We start from the raw sequence: 19,721 nt of genomic DNA on the forward strand, positions 1-19,721 counted from the left end.
CACAAGGTTCACCAGGCAGCCTCTGACTCACGGATGCTGAGGAGTCTGAGCCCTCCAGAGAGACAAAGAAGCCAGAGACTTGGCCTTCAGAAACCCAAGTCAAAAGCTACACACAGTGGCTCACACCTACAATCCTTAGTAGGCTGAGGCAGGAGGATTGCCAAGAGTACAAGACCAGTATGGGCTAGAGTATGACTGTCTCAAAAATATACACAAATCTATAATATTCTTAAAGGAAGGAAAGATGGAGACACAAATACTTTTAAGAGCTTTTTTTTTTTAATTTCAGAAAGAACACAGGCAATTACTTTCTGATAGCAACAAGCTGTGACTGCACAGGAATGAAGTGAGTCACTTCTACACGTCAGTAATTCAAGCAGCCGACCACAGGTGTCACAGACACAATTTTATTCAAATTGTGCATGGATCTCAAACTCACATTTTTTTAAAAAAAACAAAACAAAACTTTTTATTCTGGTATCAAAATAGTTATCTCTTTAAAATACCTTGAAAAGCTGTAATACAATTATCTTGCCATATATTAAATACTCTCCTAAAATATCAATCATCTCTCTCCCGCCTCTCACAGGCTCTTACCTCCACTGCCACTCTGATTCTTTTCATTTCTTGGCATCTTTGACACTTATCCAAGATAAGCATGAAAGGAAAAGATGTTCCTTACAAGCCCTTTATTAAAAAAGAAAGTAAAGGAAGGGGGAAAGATGGGAAGAAGGGAGGGAAGGAGGAGGAAGATGGGAATGGGACATAAAGTTAGGAGCAAGCCAGCTGGTGAGTGTTCAACACGACACCACAAAGTCTTTTTAGTAGAGTTATGCTTGCCCTTGACTTACATATACCAAATACGGGTTTTAGCTTGTAGTGCTAATTTGAGCTCAGCAGCACCGTCTACTGGCCAGGCTGACCAAAATCCAACAATGGGAACCCAACCAATTTGACACTGGGTTATTGGGACACGAGGGGCTAGAAGTCCAGTTAAAGAGACCAAACTTTTTTTTTTCTTTTAGACATCATAAGTCAACCGGATTCTAAAAAATCCACTATGGACACAGGCTTCCTGCAGATTCCCAGGGCACAGCCCAGGAATGCCAGCTTCACACAGTACTGAAATGTTTCGTCAGAAGCTGGACTCGGGTAAGGACTTCTTCCGACCTAAGGAAAGAGTGTGGTATTTCACCCTCTGCAAGGTGCCATAAGAATTCTGTTCCCCAGGAATGGTCCTTTGTGAGGTGCCAGCCATACTGGCTTTAGGGGGCCTGCTGGCTTTGCGGGGGAGATGAAGAGAACTGGGTGCAGATCTGATGTCCCTCTCCATGTGGTAGCCCACACCCCGAGCTGGGCTCTCTCGAATCCTGAGGGCAGGGGATGAGCCTCGAGCTTGCTCGTTCATGGCAGGGCTCAGTCTGTCACTCACCAGGGAGACTGGGGGTGCTGTTGGGGAGCTCTCAGCCCTGACAGCCTTCTTGTGCTCTTTCTTCCAAAACACAGACTTCAGAAGAGTGAACGTCCCCTGTCCCTTGTCTTTGTCAGGGGCTCTTTCCTCCACAGCAGCCCTAGCCTTCATCTTGGGTAAGGTACCTGTGCCATTGTCCTTAAAGTTTCTGAGCAACCCAGTGGAGGGGGAAGGTGGACTACTTTGGCTGCCCACCTGACTGCTTCCCTTCCAGGTTGTCATCTTCTGGCCCTCAGGGCGGCGGGCTTGTTTTTCGTCCCCCACTGAGGACATCACAGTGAGGGGAAGGTCAAACTTTTTGGGGAGTTTGATATCCTGATTTGCATTTCCTGTTCGTGTCCTGGCTGTGTTCAGACCATCATCTAAGGATCCCAGGGCTGGATGGTGGTTGAGGTGGCATGAGGAAAGAGGTACCCCGGTTGCTCCTTGACTGATGTCTCGACCACTGTCTTCACTTTTAGCAGGAAGGGTGCCATCTGGCCTAGGTGAAGCTGACTTCTCATCCCCGCCAGCAGCACGTGTCAACAGCGGCACAATGGACTGGCTAGTGGACCGGGGTCTTCGTCTGGACTCGAGGTACTCCACCAGATCAACAGATGCCCCAGGCCGTTTCTCCCTGTGTCCAAAGGACCATCTCAGGGGCATGGTCTTGAAGGGCCCATGCCTGAATCGGGAAGCAGGAGGTGTCTTTATGCTAATACTTCGGCCACCAACACCCCGAACCAAAGGCTTGGATTCAACCCCTCCTGAAAGAGACACAGAGACAGTGAACACCTAATAGCGGTTTGTGCAGTGCCAGTCCTCAAGCAATGATGTGTCAGGTGCAGGGCTGGCCACAGCAACTATAGCATGAGCCAGGCACACAGAGTTCCTGCCCACCAATGGTTTCATCCACTATCCACAGAATCCATGAACGCATTTAAAACCACAGGGAAAGCCATGGGCAAAGAAGAGATATGGCATCTACAGAGGATTGCTGCCAGAATTCCAGCAACAGCAAACCTGTGGATGCATAAACCTCTTCTATGAAACAGAGGGTGTGCACATAAGCCACACATAACCTTCTGTAGACTAATTCTTCTCTAGATTATTTATGAGACAGACACACAGCAAATGCCATGTAAACAGCTGTCAAGTTCTATCACTTAGGGAGTAATCACAAGAAAAAAAAATGTTTGGGCATGTTTAGTACAGACTCCCCCCACACCCTCCACACACACCTGCAGTTATTGAATCAGCAGATAGGGAATCCTACATGTTGAGGGCTGACTATCTCCACGTGCCCTGCAGCCAGATCACTGAGGGGCTCCCTCAAGTCAGCTGCCCTGAGATCTAACATCATTATCGTCCATCTTTAACTATGTCTATGGACAGAATGATTAGCAAATGTCTCTCAAACTGAGTCATAATTAAGTACTTGTACTTTAAAATGTAAGAGTGTCACATATCCCACAGTGGGCCCAAAAGAAAACAAAGTAATTATAGGCTTCATTTTATCAGATTTGTGCTGTGGGATGATCATTCTGCATGCTGTGAATATATATTCCTCTCTTTGATTAATAATAAAAGCTGTTGGACCAATAGCCAGACAGGATAAGGTTAGGTGAAACAATCAAACTGGGAACTTAGATGAGAAGGGGCAGAGTTGAGAGAGCTGCCAGCCAGAGGCTGGACAGGCAGGATGTGTAGAAAATGAGGTTAGCAATCCTTGAGCAATGTGGCAAAATATAGATAGAAATATGAGTTAATTTAAATGTAAGAGTTAGCTAGTAATAAGCCTGAGCTATTGGCCAAGCATTTACAATTAATATAAGCCTGAGTGGTTATTTGGGACTGGGTGGTTGGGACAAGAAACTTCTGCCTACAGAGTGGCATTTTGTGTGTTTTTGTATTTTGCAATTACCTACAAATAGCTAGTACTTTTGGTATGTAGTCTTAAGTAAGACATTTAGAATCTAAGAAGGCATCATGATCCAACTTGCAAACACACACATGCATTCTTTTCTATAGTCCAACCCTTCTAAAGGGAACATATATGATTGACATCGCATGCCTTTCCTGATATGGAATTCCCCTCTGTATGCTGTGAACATGCTTTATTACCATTGGTTAATAAAGAAGCTACTTTAGCCTATGACAGAGCATAATAGAGCAAGGCAGAAATTCCAAGCAGAGATAGAGGAGGAAAGAAGGCAGAGTCAGGGAGATGCCATGTAGCCACCCAAGAATCAAGGGGTAAAAAATCCACAAGCCTCCTGGCAAAGTATAAAATAGAAACGGGTTCATTTAAGATGTAAGAGTTAGTTAATAAGAAGCCTGAACTAATAGGTCAAAGAATATGTAATTAATATTAAGCCTCAGAATGGTTATTTCATAAGTGGCTTTGGGAACAGGCTGGTGGAGAGAAACAGGTCCAGGGGAAACAGCAGGACAGAGAAAACTTTCAGCCACGCTTCCCAAAGAAGGGTCACCATCATCCTTGTACTGCCAGAACTGCTTGATGCCTGACTTGGACAGCCCACATGTCTGCCCCTGTTCCACATGGGCTACGTGCTTGTCAGTCAAGTACCGAAGCACGGCACTGGTGCTCACAGCCAGCTGCTGACAATACACAGCTACTCCTGGGAGTGTTGGGGGCTGAAGGCTTAGACTCCTCCCATTTCACAAGTGGAAACTTTAATCCCCAAGGTCACGACACAAGAAGTGAGGCTTCAAAAGAGTGTCCTTGTCGGAAGAGGTAAGAAAGACCAGAGCTCTCTCTGACTCTCTCATAACACAAGCTACCCGGCCCCTGACCCCATCCTGCAGAGTCATGAGGAGGACATTCTGGTCACTGGGAAGGCCCCTGCCTGCCTGTTTCTATTACAACAGTCCCAAAGAGTTATGACAGAGACCAGCTCTAAAGACAATCAAGGACTTTGGCCACAAAACACCCATGTAGGGAGGTTCTGAGGTTCAGGCACACAGGTGTGAGGTCAGCGAGAGATAGGGTCACAGAGCATGCTGGGACAGGAATCTAAGAGCCCCGGTACACATCTGCTCGGCAGCTGAGAAAGCAGGCCTACAGGGAGCAGCCACACACAGATATCAGAGGTTCCACGGGGATCTCAGCTGCTGGGGTTTTCATATGTCATTTTTAATACCTTTTTCTTTAGAGAAATTTTTATATTGACCAAGAATAGACCCAATTCCACCAAAAATACTTTGTCATTTCGGTTCGCGTTGACCTTGTGGCTCCGCCATTGAATTCCTCACACCTGGGGAAAGATGAAACATGGTTCTGGAGGTGAAGGTGTGTGTGAAGTTTCCTTGTTCCTCATCCTCGGCCCTTAGAAGGGCGGAGAGGGACATTTTGCATCAGGAGGACAAAGCTGTGCCTTTTCAACCTTCACCAGGTGGAGTGGCCTAAGCCCTGGCAGGTGGCGAGAAGACCTGGTTAGTGCTGTAAATAACCACCTTTCTCTTCTTCCTGGTGTGAAAGGGCCCTGGGCCAGGGCTGACAGCAACCCACATTACAGACACCCAAAGGACCCCTTCAGTTCACCCCTTTTTGGGAAAAAGCACCCTACTTGTCCTTTCATGTATTTATTTCCCATAACAGTATCCGAGGTGGGCAGGGATGGAGAGCCTTGGAGAAACAGAAATAAACGGCATAAGCAAAGAAAAAGCAGCAAGCACCCACAGGGCCACCACTCACTCGCTAACCAAGCATTCCCCCTCTTTCCCAGTACTCAAGCCCTTCCTCTGGGAGATGGCTCTTATGGAGAGCAGGGTGCTAGAAAGAATGGTGGGATCCAGGGAGCCTAAGGATCACAAAGGACCTACAGGGTTTCTTTTTAATATTTATTTTTATTGTATGTGTGTTTTTATCCACATACATGTGTTCCATGTTTGTGCCAGGGGCTATGGAGGTCAGAAAAGGGAGTCGGACCCCTGAAAATGGAGTTACAGATAGACTTGAATGGCCATGTAGGTGCAGGAAACTGAACTCGGGTCCTCTGCAAAAAGAGCAAATGCTCTTAACCACAGAGCCACGCCTTCAGGCCTCGGGACGTTGCTTTCAGACCCTGGAATCACACCTACAGGCCACAGGGTCATCCCTCCAGGCCATGGGGTCACGCCTCTGGCCTATGGGGCCACCCCTCCAGCCCACAGAGCCACGCCTCCAGCCCATGGGGGAGCCACGCCTTCAGCCCATGGGGGGCCACCCCTCCAGCCCACAGAGCCACGCCTCCAGCCCACAGAGCCACGCCTCCAGCCCATGGCCCACAATTTTAAGCTGCAGCTTCCATGCGGTTGTATACACTCTGCAGCAGACACAGTGGTCCTCTCGGGTCTACAGGAACCCTCTGTGGTACAGGTAGCATCTGTTCTGCTGATGGATACAGCCCCAACCACAGGGCAGCTGCTTCAAGGGATGCCATCTCTGCTCCTGTCCATGTGCGACCACCTTAATTCTTGTGTCACTTCTGCTCCTTGGCTAGTGATGTGAACTGCAAGCTGTTACTCTGTGCTGTGGGGCAGAGGCCTTAGGGTCTCTTCTCTCCATCTTCGCTCACCTTCAATGGGTCACATCCTTCCAATCCCCTATGGGCTTCCACTGCATCTCATCATCCACACATCATTAATTCATCCCAAAATATTTAATAAAAGCCAACTGTACACCAAAGATTATTTCTTAGTGCTTGAGAAAAAAAATACAAATAAGAACCAACATTCAGGAGACAGAGACGGGTGAACTTAAGGAAGGCCAAGTTTCGGGCCACTCAAGGTTACATAGAGAGAACTTGTCTCAAAAACAACAACAAAAATTTAAGTAGGAAGTGGCTGGGCTCGTAGGATTTGACAAAAAGCAATAACCTAAGCTGTCAAGTAATACATTAGTAACAGCTGCAATGAATAAGGCAAGGTTGGGGGAAAAGGGTGTTGCATGAGTTATGAGCAATATTTGAGAGACCTGAAAGACGTGAGAGACAGAGGGAGTCGGGAGGAGATCTGAGGAAGGCAGGCTCCAGACTGCAGGGGCAGCAGGTGCAAAGGCCCTGGGGCAGGAGTGACCTTGCTGGCTCAGGCAAGCAGCAGAGAGACCAGAGCTGGTGCACAGGAGAAAAGGGCATGCGCTAGAGAAATCCAGAGCTGGGGCACAGGAGAAAGGGGCATGCGCTAGAAGCATCCAGAGCTGGGGCACAGGAGAAAGGGGCATGCGCTAGAAGCATCCAGAGCTGGGGCACGGGAGAAAAGGGCATGCGCTAGAGGCATCCAGCCTAGCATCAGAGCCCCAGTCCTTATTTGGAGATCTCTGTCTCCGTCTTCCAATGTCCAAAACAACTTCAGCACTCCTTGTTCCTAGATGGACTGTTCATTTTGTGTTTATGCCTCTTGATGGCCTAGCAACTACTTCTGTGTGGAGGGCAACCAAGATCAAGGCTGACTCCACACTTCCCTGGGTCCCTTGGAAGCTGAGGCAGTAGTATACAGATGAGCCAGGGCTACTCATCTTCCTCTGAGACTGATCCAGGTGGACAAAGTTGGGCAAGAGAAGGGCTGGATGTGACACCACCAACCCTTGGGAGCCAAAGTCACCATCTCTTCTTCACCCCCCAAATTATTCCAAACTAGAGAGGGAAGAGCAGAGCCTTGTGGGCAGAAACAGAAAAAAAGTGACAACTAGGTCCAACTGGGTGTGGTGACTCAGACCTACAATCCCATCACTCAGGAAGCTCAGAGATTATACGTCCCTGGCCAACCTGGCTCTGGAGTGAGAGCCTGTCCCCAAGAAGAAAGGACAACAAAGAGGGCCCAGCAGCAGAGTATGAAAAACAACAACAACAAATAAAACCAAAACCAAAACCAAGAAAGCAGCTCCTAATGAAACCTAGCAGAGCAATCAATGACCTTGAGGGAGGGGCAAAGGGCATCAGGGGCTGAAAAGTGTGACTCACAGGAATGAAAGCCCAAGGGGCAAATTGAAGGCTTGTAGCATGGGACCACACCTCCAGGTCGTAGGGTCACCCCTCCAGCCCATGGGGCCAGCCCTCCAGCCCACAGGTGCTGAGATTCATGTGAGCGAGGAGAAAGAAAACAGGGAAGAATCATCTCTCACCGCAGCAGGTGTGTCTAACCACAGCCTGTACCTGTCCCAGGACAGATATGAATATGACCCAACACATTTGTAGGTGAAAAATGTCACAAAGTTTAAAGATTGGACACTTCTGCACACAGAACAAAATGGCAAAAACCACAAGGGGAGTGAGGGGCCAGGAGCCACAACAAACAACCAGAGGAATCTGAAGGTAAGAGACACAATAAATGAAGGGAAACACAAGACAACTTCGAAAGAAAGGCTTGAGTGTGTAGAAGGAAAGGCGCCTGGTGGCGGGGTGGGGCTGAATACCCAGGCCTGCGCTAGAATTTCTCAACTCCAAGGTCAAAGAGAGAATCTAAAAAAACTTCCACCCAGAAGGAACAGGAGACACTCACGTGAAAAAGAACAGTCTGGGTTTCTCACCTGCCGCCCAGGGGCAAGGAGAGCGTGGGAAATCAGCAAAGGCGCCTGCCGAAAGTAAAGGATTGCAACCGCAGAGCCCCAGGCCCGCCAGGCTGCCACCCACTGGGGCGAAAGGAAGAATTTCTGGCTGAGCAAGGATTTAGAGCTGGCATGCCTGAAGGGCTAACAAACACCGACAGAGCAGAGATCTCAGGGCAGAGGGCAGATAAAACAAACACAAAAGCCCGGTCATCTCAGCCCCTGCATTCCATCAGCTGTCCTCCCTCCACAGGACGGCCAGGCAGTCTCAGAAGGTCATCTTAAGTAGGGTTGCATGGGACAGGAATTCTAACAGTGCTCTGAGAGCGTCCATCTGAAGTGAGGGAGGGGAGTACTTCCCCAACAGAGCAGAGGCATAAAGGGTTTCAAAGCTCTCCCTGTGGGAGGAAAGTCAGTGGGGAGGGGGCCGAGGAAGCACAACTCTGGTTATTGGAGTAAAGAGTGAAGGCAATGAAGAACAGAATGCCCGGCAGGAAACAGCTGGTTTCTAAGAGCCTCCTAAAGGCAGGGAAATGTGATTGATTGCAAACGGTGAGAAAGGAGACAGTAACAAGGGGGGAAGAAAGGCAGAATCTGCAAATTAATTAGAAAAGGAAGCGAGCAGCAACCAAGTCAACCGAGATGAGGGAGCAGGAAAGGAAGAAAACCAGCAAGGAACATTGTATCACAACACTGCACCCCGTTCCCTCCCTCCCAGTGGACTGCACTGTGGATGGGGCTCAGCAGCACAGTGTGGCCTAGTATGCATGAGGTGCTGGATTTTACCTCCCAGCACAGCACCGAAAAAAAAAAAAAAAAAACAACAAAAAAGTGACTCTTTATTTTTGACCTTAAAAGGGGGAAGGGTCAGGAGCTAAAAGGTCAGTAATTAAGTCTGCTCATGCAGAGGACCAGGGTTTGATCCCCAACAGTCACATGACAGCTAACCATCATCCAATCCCAGGGGATATAACGCCCTCTTCTGGCACGTAGTGGTAATGCATATATGTAGTACACACATGTGCAAACAAAATTCTAATAATTATAATATATTCTAATTCTAATATATTTATAATATATAAATTTAATAATTAAAATAAATAAATATTTTTAAAACAGCAATCTATTTGCCAAAAGCCACTTAAAATGAACTAAAAAAGAAAGCAAAAAAAGGGGGACAGAAGCAAATATTAGGCAAGTATGGACAAAAAGAAGAGACAAATTATCAATGTGGAGTCTATGGTTAAAACCAGAGAGCAATAAAGAACAATTACAACGATAAAAAACACACTTCATAAAAAAGATCCAATAGTCAAGAACTTTCAGACACCTACTAACAAACAGCTCACAACATAAGATAACAATTATAAACATTTACAGAGTACATGGTTAAAGCCCACCTCCGCAGAAGACCTCAATGGATTTCCTGCACAGAGGCGAGTTTAAAGCTGGACTCAGTGGCTCATACTGGTAAACCCAGCACTTGGAAGATGGTAGCAGGAGGATCAGAAATTCAGCATAAAAAAAAAAAACCTTGGCTGAGTAGTTGAGTTCAAGATCAGCCTAGGCTTTAGTACTTTGACAAAGCAAAACAACAATAACAAAAAGAGATGCATTTAAAGACAGAGGGGGGCTGAATAAAGCACTCAGTACTAATATCGCATATGTCACAAAGCACTCAAGCCCTCAGAAAGACTACGTCTACTTTATATGTACGTGACACTTATAAAATAACAAAATGGTCTTTACCACAAAAGAAGGTAACTTTTGAAAAGCTCATTCTTGGACCATAACTCACCAAATTAGAAACAAAGAATAAAATGGTGACCACACAGTCCTGAATACTTGAAACTCCCAGATACTATCAAAAAGGGAATCTAAGCTGAAATAAAATACTGTCTGGAAAATCTGGAAAGGAATAAGACATACTGAAGCCTCTGACGCCCAAGAAAAGCCACAGAGGACATTAACAGTAGGAGGACCTATCCTGACAAGTTGAGGAACCTAAGTCCCAGGGCCCTTTATTCACAAGGGTCTCTGGGAAGAACTTCTTGGGTTTTTTTTTTCATAGTCGCATCTTCCAGTTATTATGAAATTAAAGTGTTTTTATACTCTCTCAGCTGAATAGCACCTCCTTCTCACCCCCCCCCCCCCCAATTTTGTTAGTTATAAACCCTGTAACACTCTTGTCTTCGTCAGGGTCACTACTGCATGATAAACACCATGACCAAAGCAAGTCGGGAGGACAGGGTTATTTGCCTCACACTTCCACATCCATAGGCCATCAGTAAAGGAAGTCAGGAGAGGAACTCTAATAGAGCAGGAATCGAGACAGGAGCTGATGCGGAGGCCACAGAGGGATGCTGCTTCCTGGCTTGCTCCTTCCTCATGGCTTGCTCAGCCTGCTTTCTCAGAGCATTTGGAACCTCCAACCCCGGGATGAACCCGGCCCCATCAATCACTAATTAAGAAAATGCCCTACAGGCTTGCCTGCTTTCAGCCTGATCTTCTGGAGGCATTTTCCCAATCGAGGTTCCCTCTTTTCTGATGTCCATAGTTTGTGTCAAGTTGACACAGAACTAGCCAGTACACTGACCCACTCCTTTAGGTGTAAAGTGTCATCCCAGCACCCCACAGCCAGACTCCCAGAAGGATGACATTCCTGGGCCATCTGTGTTTCTCGCAGATGGCTGCTGACATGTAAGCTCTGTGGGAACAGAGAAAGGATGTAGAGTCGTTCCTCAGAGTCCATGGAGGATCGGCTCCTGCAGATGCTCAGCTCCTTGGATGCTCAAATCTCATAGAAATGTGGTATTTGTGCAAAACTGACACACACCCTCCTGTGCACTTTACACTCCTGTACATTCCATGATTATCTACCAACAGGACCATTTCCGGGCACTGAAGGACACTTGGCATCCTTGCCCCCTGTTAGGACTCACCCTCATTAATTTTGAAAGATTAAAAAAGTCTCTTTCATAAATGAGAGAGGACTGACTCCCTTGAGGAAACCTCTGTTAGATTTTGCTCCTGCTCGGATTTGACGATAAGACTAGATTTCACAACCATTGCAGAGCTTCTAGAACAAGTTTTAAAACTCCAATTCTATTTTATCCAAACTACGAGAGGGAAAGCTCCCTTAGATAGCAAGGCTCTTCCAACATCCAAGCAGAAGAAGCCTGGATGCGAAGTTGTCGGGAGGCACGTGCCTCAGAGGACAGTTGGAGGAGCCTGGGGCACAGCTGTCACCCCTGCACTGTTGCTGTCTGCTCCACAGCATCTTAGGGCCATGCCTGCCACTTCTCTGAAAAGCTGCATCACTCTTTGGAGCTGCCTCTTCATGGAAGGGTGTCCAAAACATTTCCCCTTGGGAGAGAGGCAGCCCATGGTGCCGTGCCTTTCGACAGAGCTGGGATGAATCAATGACTTATCACAAGTAGAACCAGCAGGCTGGAAGAGCCTCTCTCTTGTTTACAGGCACTCTCCCAAAGGTGCAGCCGGAAAAGTGCAAGAGAATAAGAAATAGCTACCTGGCGAAAGCAAGACAGAACCCACTGCATTCAATTCAGTCCCATGGGAGTGAACTCTAAGGACTTGGACAAGTTCACGTTACACACACACACACACACACACACACACACACACACACTCCTGCAGCATTCCATCTGATGGTGAAATGATAGAAGCCCCAAATGCCAAATGCGGGGGAGTAAACTCACGAGCTATATGACTCATAAACTACAAACCAGAGGGCAGCTTGAAGACTTCATCATCACACTGGCCCACTGACTAATATCTCCTGGAACTCTGGGATGTGCCAGGGACTGTGTTGGGTTCTCAGCAACAACGACTAAAGTACATGGAAAGAAGCAGCTGGCGAGTGGGCACATATACCGTGGCCCAGCAATTCCACCCCTAGGTATAGACTCAACGGAAACACAGGCATGTGTACAGCAGAAGACATGAATTCGAATCTCACGGTGGCACGGGGGCTATCCCCCATCCAAAGTGGTTGGGACCAGAAGTGTGGAAGGTTTCAAATCTCTTCAGATGTTGGAATAGGTAGAATATGGTGGTTTCCTAGAGATAGAACCTATCTACGTCTAAACACAAAACTCTCAGCATCAAGTATACTTCATGCATGAGAGTAAAGGTAACCTTATGTAATATTCCTAATAATTAGTGCACAAGATAAGATTTCATGGTGTAAAACTTTCAACTGATAGTGGCATCATATTGGTAAGAACTTTTATATTCTCAAGCACTTGGGGTTTTCCGATTAAGCACGCTCATCGGATAGCATTGATGATAACTCCAAACTGGAGACAGTTCCTAAATCTGCCTCAGTAGAATAAAAAGTGACCTATCCGAACAGTGTGGGAAATACTGACAAGAGAGATAGTGCCATCTGCCAAGGAGCAGACGCCATCCAGAGACAACCCACCATGCGGGCTCCATGAAGAAACTGCATGGACTTAGAATCCACCAGTTTCTCAGAAACTGAAAACCCGTACTCATTTAAAACACTTTGAGAATCAGGCCAGATTTCTCCGGGGCTGGCTCTACCAGGCTCTACAGCAATGTCTACTCCACAGCGAACATACAGAAGGCAGAAGTTGATCCCTCTAGCTCACCCTGCACACTCTTTCCTAATCCCTGTCTTTGCTCTTAGTGTCCTCCTCTCACACACGTAAGCTAACTTCTGCACAGAGAACTCTGCATCCCTGAGTTGATTTTATTTACTAGTAAAATAAATAAAAGAGAAGGACAACCCACTGCTATGTACGCCAGAGGCACCTCACAAGAACAGGGTAAACAATTAGCCAAACCAAAAGTCTGCACACCATATGGCTTCACAGGTAAAATTCATCTTTGCAAATATACATTTTTAAATATAAACCAGACTGATGATAGCCTGCTCCAAACTCTCCAATAGCTACTCACTGTGCCAGGAATAAAGTCCAACGGGTGTGTCACAGTTGGCCCCTGTTTATCTTTTACTTAACACAGTAAAACTAACGTGACATAGATCCTGGGAGAGTGGGAAGCAACGAGTGAGACGGTATGAGGAAGGAGAATTCCAGAACCAGTCACCTTTCTGCCTGCCTGCCTGCCTTCCTTCCTCCCTCACTCCCTTCCTTCCTTCCTTTCTTGGTGTTGGGGATTAAACCCAGGGCCAAGTGCTCTGCCACTGAGCCACACCTCTGACACGGAACTCTCTCTGCTTTAGTCTAGCACATGAATATGTCCGTGTTATAATTCGTCAGATGTGCACACGTGACTAGTGTACATATTAGTAGTACATTAGTAAAACTATCTGCGTGCTTTATAGAATATGCACTGCTAATGTATATGCTCATACATGACAAAGTGCATCCCAAGTATACATCTTAATGCCACAAACAGAAATGTTAGCTTAATGTTTCTATAGCTGTGATATTTATAGTTATGAATCATTTCTATTAAGATTTTTATATTAAAACCTAAATTAGGAACTAAATAAAACATGAAATTTATTTATTTGTTTGTTTGTTTGTTTGTTTTGAAGCAGGATTTCTCTGTGTAGTCCTGGGTGCCCTGAAACTCACTCTGTAGACCACGCTGGCCTTGACCTCACCGACGCCCAAGGGCTTCTGTTTCCCAAATGCTGGGATTAAAGGTGTGAGCCACCATGCCCCACTGGAAATTTAAATATTTGACCACTGTTCTTTGTGGAAGGAAACACACCTACACAGACACACACACCCATGTACAGAGAGACAGAGAGACATAGCCACCCGCACACTGAGTTCTTGTTTTAGGACTGGTTTCTCTAACCATCCTGTCCCTGTTTTCCTGCAATTTCTCCGTTAGGGAGCACACCTGCCTGTGAGCGTGCTCTGCTAGCTCTCTTTCAGCGAAGGAAAAGCTCGCCCTTAGCCAAGCAAGCTTCCTATGCAGCTACAGGCCTTTCACCACGCCCCAAAATGACGTGCGCATGTGCAGTCACTTCCTGCACGGCAGCGGGACTTCCATTTCTTCCCAGCCTCCCTTAGTCCTGAACACAGCTGGCCCTTTCCTCCTGAAGGAGGCTTCCAGCACCTGGGAATGACCTCTGCTGGCTTGCTCCTCGAGTCCTGGCTTCTCTTAGTTCTCTCTCCACCTTCATTCAAGTCCAACTCAGTAGAGCTGCCAGGCTTGGTCTTGAATCTACGTTCATTTCTATCTTCATAATCTCCGTGAGCTGAGCCAGCCTGTGTGCTGGTGGCTCTCCAGTCTCCAGCTCTAGTCCTTGTCGTTCTCATGCTGCCTAAAGGAATGTGGCTCCGTTCCAAACTGACCCTGATCCTTCCCAATGCTTTCCCATCCTACAGACAGTACAACAAGCCCCGCTGCTAGTTATACCTTAAACAAAGGCCAAGGCAACCTGGATCATTTCCTTCTTTCCTTTGCTGCATCCAACACCAGTAAACTCTGTTAGTTCTGTCCACAATCTGACCATCTCGTCCCCAGCACATTCTTCCAAATCTTCAACCATAAACAATCTCCTCATGGGCGCACCACCTGACACACAAGCCCACCCCTGAGGACGGACTGATTCTTCATGCAGTAGACAGGCTATAAATATAAACCTGGGACTGGAGAGATGGCTCAGTGGTTAAGGCAGTGGTTGCTCTTCTAGAGGATCTAGATGGTCCTCCCTAGGAGACCCACACTGTTTGTAACTTTAGTCCCAGGGGCTCTGACACCCTCTTCTAGTCTGGGGGTACTGCACACCTGTGATGTGCAGACAAACATGTAGGCGAAACACCCATACACATAAAATAAAGGTAAAACCATATTGACTACTGCCCTACTCCACGTTCTCCTCACTAGCCACAGCACTTGAGGTGAAGTCCAAATGGCATACCAAAAGATGTGCCATCCACTTCCCATCTTCCTCCTCCTCACTCTGCTTGAAGGCTGTGGCTTCTGCTCCTCACACCACGCCATGTTCATCTTTCATAGCACCTGCAATGCACATATTCCCAGCCTCCTGCACAGCACGAGTCCCGGTCCCTGCTCAGGTCACTTCAATGTCACTTCGCCCACTGTACCACACAGGGGTCTCTGTACCTCCCTCCCTCCCTGGTCTCTGTTATCTCCTTCCCTGACTTTTTAGCTCTTTACCTCTGTCCCTGCTTTAAACCACACTGCTGTCTTAGTTTACTGTCTGCTCCATGACATAGTAAGCTCTGCGGGAACAGAAAAGGGATGCAAAGTCGTTCCTCAGAGCCCATGGGTATCAGCTCCTGCAGATGCTCAGCGCCTTGGATGCTCAGATAGGGATTTGAGAAAATGTAGTGCTTGTATGTAATGGACAGACACCCTCCAGTGCATTTTACACCCCTGTGCATTCCTGTGTGCTTTAAGTCACCACTCAGTTGTCACCTATAATCCCTGATGCAGTGTGAATGTTGGGGGATGGTGGGAGAAGAGTCTGCACATGTTTAGTCCAGGGACGACCTTTTTTCTATTTTCCATCAGTGGTTGATTGACTCCACGAATGTACAGCTTGTGGGTCAAAGGGGCTACTGTGGGTGGAGGGTCGTGGTTGGGTGAAGGGGAGGCAGGTGAGCGTTAAGAAGACCCCAAGAGATGACACACTTGTCAGGACCAGCTCTTTCTGTTCACGGCTAGGAGGTGCCAACACTTTCACAATGAAGAAGCGCAGCAAAAGAAAAGATAGCCTGTAGTGAGCTGCGTGAAGCCACACCTGATGGCAATGTAGAGAGCTGCGTGGAGTCGCACCTGATGGTGCTGGCTCCCGCCCTCCGCGATCCCGAAAGCGAGTGCTCTCTGTGATAACTAATATCAACTAGGCCTGACTTATGCTATTATCATGCAATGATTGTCAGCTGCTTGCATATGCATGGACCTATGGGCAGTGCCCACCTGGCAATCCGGGGTTGGTTGCCCATGCCTACTTAAGGGCTGGGAGAGGTTTGCCCGGAGAGAGAGGGAGAGAGATTTTACAATTGTCAAAAGGTCCTGAATAAAACTGCAGTGAGAAGAGCTCCGGTGGTCGCGTCATCCTTGCTGGACGAGGGGGGCCGCGACAGTTGGTGGCCCGTACGGGGACAAGACAAGTGGTGCCGCGTACGGGGAACCTCCAAACCTCTCTCCGTGGAGCCCAGAACTTGCTGCAGTCAGGGGGTGCACCGGATAATCCTCAGGTAAAGGCTGGGGATCCGCGAAAAAAGCGGGTTTTCCGCTCTCGCCAGTAGAAGGGAGAGTGGGGGTAATGAGATCTGCGACTATAGCAGACTGATCAAAATGAGAGCCACGACCAAAGTGGACGGTTTAAAATGAAAATAAAAGAATGGGATTTTAGAATGGGTGCTTCAACATCACACCTGATTTTTCTGGCTCTTAACGAGCTGTTAAGGAGCGCACTGGAAAGATTTTTGACTGAATGTGACACAATTGCTCCTTGGTTTGTCGTCTCTGGCAATCTTAATGTGTCATCCTGGGACAAGCTTGGTAGAGATCTGAATTTTGCTGCAGAACAAGGTACGCTAAGGAAGGGAGTTAGATTCATGTGGTTTGAATTACCGAGACCTCCTGAGTTTGCAGTGGAGAGTGAGCAGCTGCGGCTCCAAGGCCAAGCAGGGCTGAGGGTCTGCGAACCTACAAACACCCAGGACCTGCCTTGAGGACCAACAAGGCCAGAACGCTAGGCCACTCCCAGCGTGTGCCTCAGGGCATAGAAGCGCAGCACAACCAGGGCTGTTCTGCGCTGCCACGCCTCCACCTTCCAGCTCGGTGGGGAGGTAGAGTCTCTGCCTCTCCCCAGTCGCTGCCGTGACCTGCGTCCAAACGAGGCTGAAAATGGCAGTAAAAATGCAACGTCCCCGCTCAGCAGGAAGTAGCCAGATTGACAACGCCCAAATTCCCTAAAACGTGTAAGTGGGGACCCTTCAATGGTTGCAGAGCAGCAAGCCTGCTTTCCTGAGTTCCGCTCCACTCCGTGCACCAGTCTGGACCCAGAACGAATGCAGCTGGGGCAGAAAGGCAGCTGGAGCAGAGCTTTGCTAGGTGGCTGTGGTGGAAGGCACATTGCCTCAGCAGTTGGTGCCTAGCCTGGCGGATGCCACAGCAGTGCTAAGAGTATCAGCAAACGCAACAAGTGCTGGAGCTGAGACAAGCTGGAACACAGACCCCACAGGGCTGCCCGAGAACGCAGCGTAGCCGCGGGGCAAGGAAAAGGCAATGGCAGTTTCAGGCTCTGCACACTGCTGAAGAGTCTGCAACAGAGCGAATTTAAATCAAGAGACTGCCCTATTGTAAGAGCAGGTACCTGTGGGTACTGTTTTAGCCAAAGGGTTGGTAGAATACCATAGCCCAAATGGGAGGTTGGGTCTAGTGGTGATTGGGAACCCTACTGCTGGCAATCTCAACACCTGTTGTCATGGGCATTTATCTTTAAATCCTGTGTAAGATCAGACAACCCATGAGAATGCAGCATATGGTCACTTAGCAGAAGCAGGATCAGCTGAGCTGCTAGGGAAGCCAAAGAGGTGCACGAGGAGAAGGTGTCTTCCATGCACTCAGCTGACAAGAACGAATGTGCCATGAGGGTATGGCAGCTGGGGTATGTTAAGAGAGGCAAGTCTATACCCTAGTCTGTCAGACATTTCTATCCATCCAGGGCTGTGTGTGACCAGCATTCAGTATGAAAGATTAACCCATGCAGCTAATCTGTCTAAAGAATTGTCTAGATATCTTTTAGGTAATTGGTCTGGTGAATTCGACAACTGGAAAAGCTGTGGATGACAATTGCGACTGCAGATTCCACATGCATGGATACCAGCCTGGCAGAAGGACTATCCTCCTGGATCACTCCATGGATCATCTGAAGGAGTGGGCGGGAGTAGGAGCCCTAACAGGCTTAATGGTGCTTGCCTCCTTGGTATGCCTGTGGTGCGTCTGTCACATAAGGGTTTCACAGCATTGCAATGCAGCTATGATCATTCAGGTCTTCACAGCCATTGAAGCAGGACAGTCTCCCCAAGTTTGGCTATCTATCTTAAAAGAGATAGAAGCGAGCACAGGATGCGAGGCTTGCGCACTGCACTTGAGGTAAGCATACATCAACCTCAAGAAGAGCAAGTCTGATTGCATGTGGGTTGGTGTCTAACTCCCACCTCTGTAAAAAGACACCAGCAGGTCTAGTGTTCTCTGGGTGAATGACACCTGGACGGACACTAGCACATGTTCCATTTTTAACAGATCAGACCTCTACTCTTGCCTGTAGCTTTACAAAACAAAAAGGGGGAACTGTAGCGAGCTGCGTGAAGCCACACCTGATGGCAATGTAGAGAGCTGCGTGGAGTCGCACCTGATGGTGCTGGCTCCCGCCCTCCGCGATCCCGAAAGCGAGTGCTCTCTGTGATAACTAATATCAACTAGGCCTGACTTATGCTATTATCATGCAATGATTGTCAGCTGCTTGCATATGCATGGACCTATGGGCAGTGCCCACCTGGCAATCCGGGGTTGGTTGCCCATGCCTACTTAAGGGCTGGGAGAGGTTTGCCCGGAGAGAGAGGGAGAGAGATTTTACAATTGTCAAAAGGTCCTGAATAAAACTGCAGTGAGAAGAGCTCCGGTGGTCGCGTCATCCTTGCTGGACGAGGGGGGCCGCGACAATAGCCAATCTAGCCACATACCCTTGTCCTGGAGGCAGACACCATTGGTGAAGACAGGAGAGTCAGGGACCCGGGCCACAGAGGGACAGGGGGCAGAGCTCCAGGACAGCAGGCTTCCTCTTGTGCTGTTGTTGTAGCTCCCAAGCCTCATGAGCCAATGGTCAGACAAGGAGGAGCTGGTGGAGCCTGCAGAAGAAGCAGAGGAGAGAGCTGGACCTGGAGCATCCCAGAGGAACCTGCAGGTAAAGGCAGAGTTCTTCCTCTACCGGGTTCCAGGCCAGTCCTAAGATTCCCAAGATGACCTCTATCCCTAAGCCTTGGACTAACAGAACAAGAGGGGAACTATAAAAACCAAAGTAGTTAGGCAGTGGTGGTGCACACCATTAATCCTAGCACTCAGGGGTAGAGGCGGCAGGTGGATCTCTGCAAGTTCAAGGCCATCCTGGTCGACAAATTGAATTCCAGGACAGCCAGGGCTACACAGAGAAACCCTCCCTGTCTTGAAAAAAAAAAAAAAAAAAGGCGGGGGTGGTAGCTGGCCAGAGAAGCCTGCAATGGGACATCCTCAGAACCATGGTGTTCAGGTGAGACCTACAATGTGACATCCTCAACTATGATGTTTAGAAGCCTGCAGTGACAGATCCTTGGAACAACAGTGTTTAGTGAGCACAGGAAAGATGGTTCCTTGGTACATTCAAATGTTTTCCATGAAATTATTTGCCGCCAACTCTGGTTTCCTAAATGTGATTATTTTTCTAGAGCCAGATTTCTAGGATTTTAGTAGTCACAGTAAAAGCCATAGTCAGAGTGTTAGCATTTATCCCCAGGACCCATGGCACCAGATCCTGTAGGACAACACACAGTGAACACACCCCAAGTTCAAGGGAGCCAAATCTTCATAAGGGGCATCAAGGTTAGCTTCCCTTTTGGCCTTCTCTAATAGGTTTATTATTATTAAACTGCATATTATTTGAGGGTCTTACTGTGTATCCTAGGTTGGCCCCAAACTCATGATCCTCCTGTCTCAGCTTCCCCTGTGATGAGATTTAGGCAT

The 19,721-nt window shown here is 47.9% G+C and overlaps 1 protein-coding gene across 2 annotated transcripts in view; it reads right to left on the reverse strand.

The window, feature by feature from the left end:
* Positions 1-655: 655 nt before the first annotated feature.
* The window catches only part of Usp43 (ubiquitin specific peptidase 43), a 69,785-nt gene continuing 50,719 nt past the window's right edge, over positions 656-19,721 (reverse strand). For both annotated transcript variants that reach the window (XM_057775103.1, XM_057775102.1), the window contains exons 14-15: positions 18,689-18,853; positions 656-2,217 (exon numbers count right to left, since the gene is read on the reverse strand). In XM_057775103.1, the coding sequence (XP_057631086.1) occupies positions 1,136-2,217; positions 18,689-18,853 (1,247 nt within the window). In that variant the 3' untranslated portion in view covers positions 656-1,135. The remainder of the gene's footprint in view (positions 2,218-18,688; positions 18,854-19,721) is intronic.

This window comes from Chionomys nivalis, chromosome 7, assembly GCF_950005125.1.
Source record: "Chionomys nivalis chromosome 7, mChiNiv1.1, whole genome shotgun sequence".
In the NCBI taxonomy this organism is placed as follows: Eukaryota; Metazoa; Chordata; class Mammalia; order Rodentia; family Cricetidae; genus Chionomys; species Chionomys nivalis.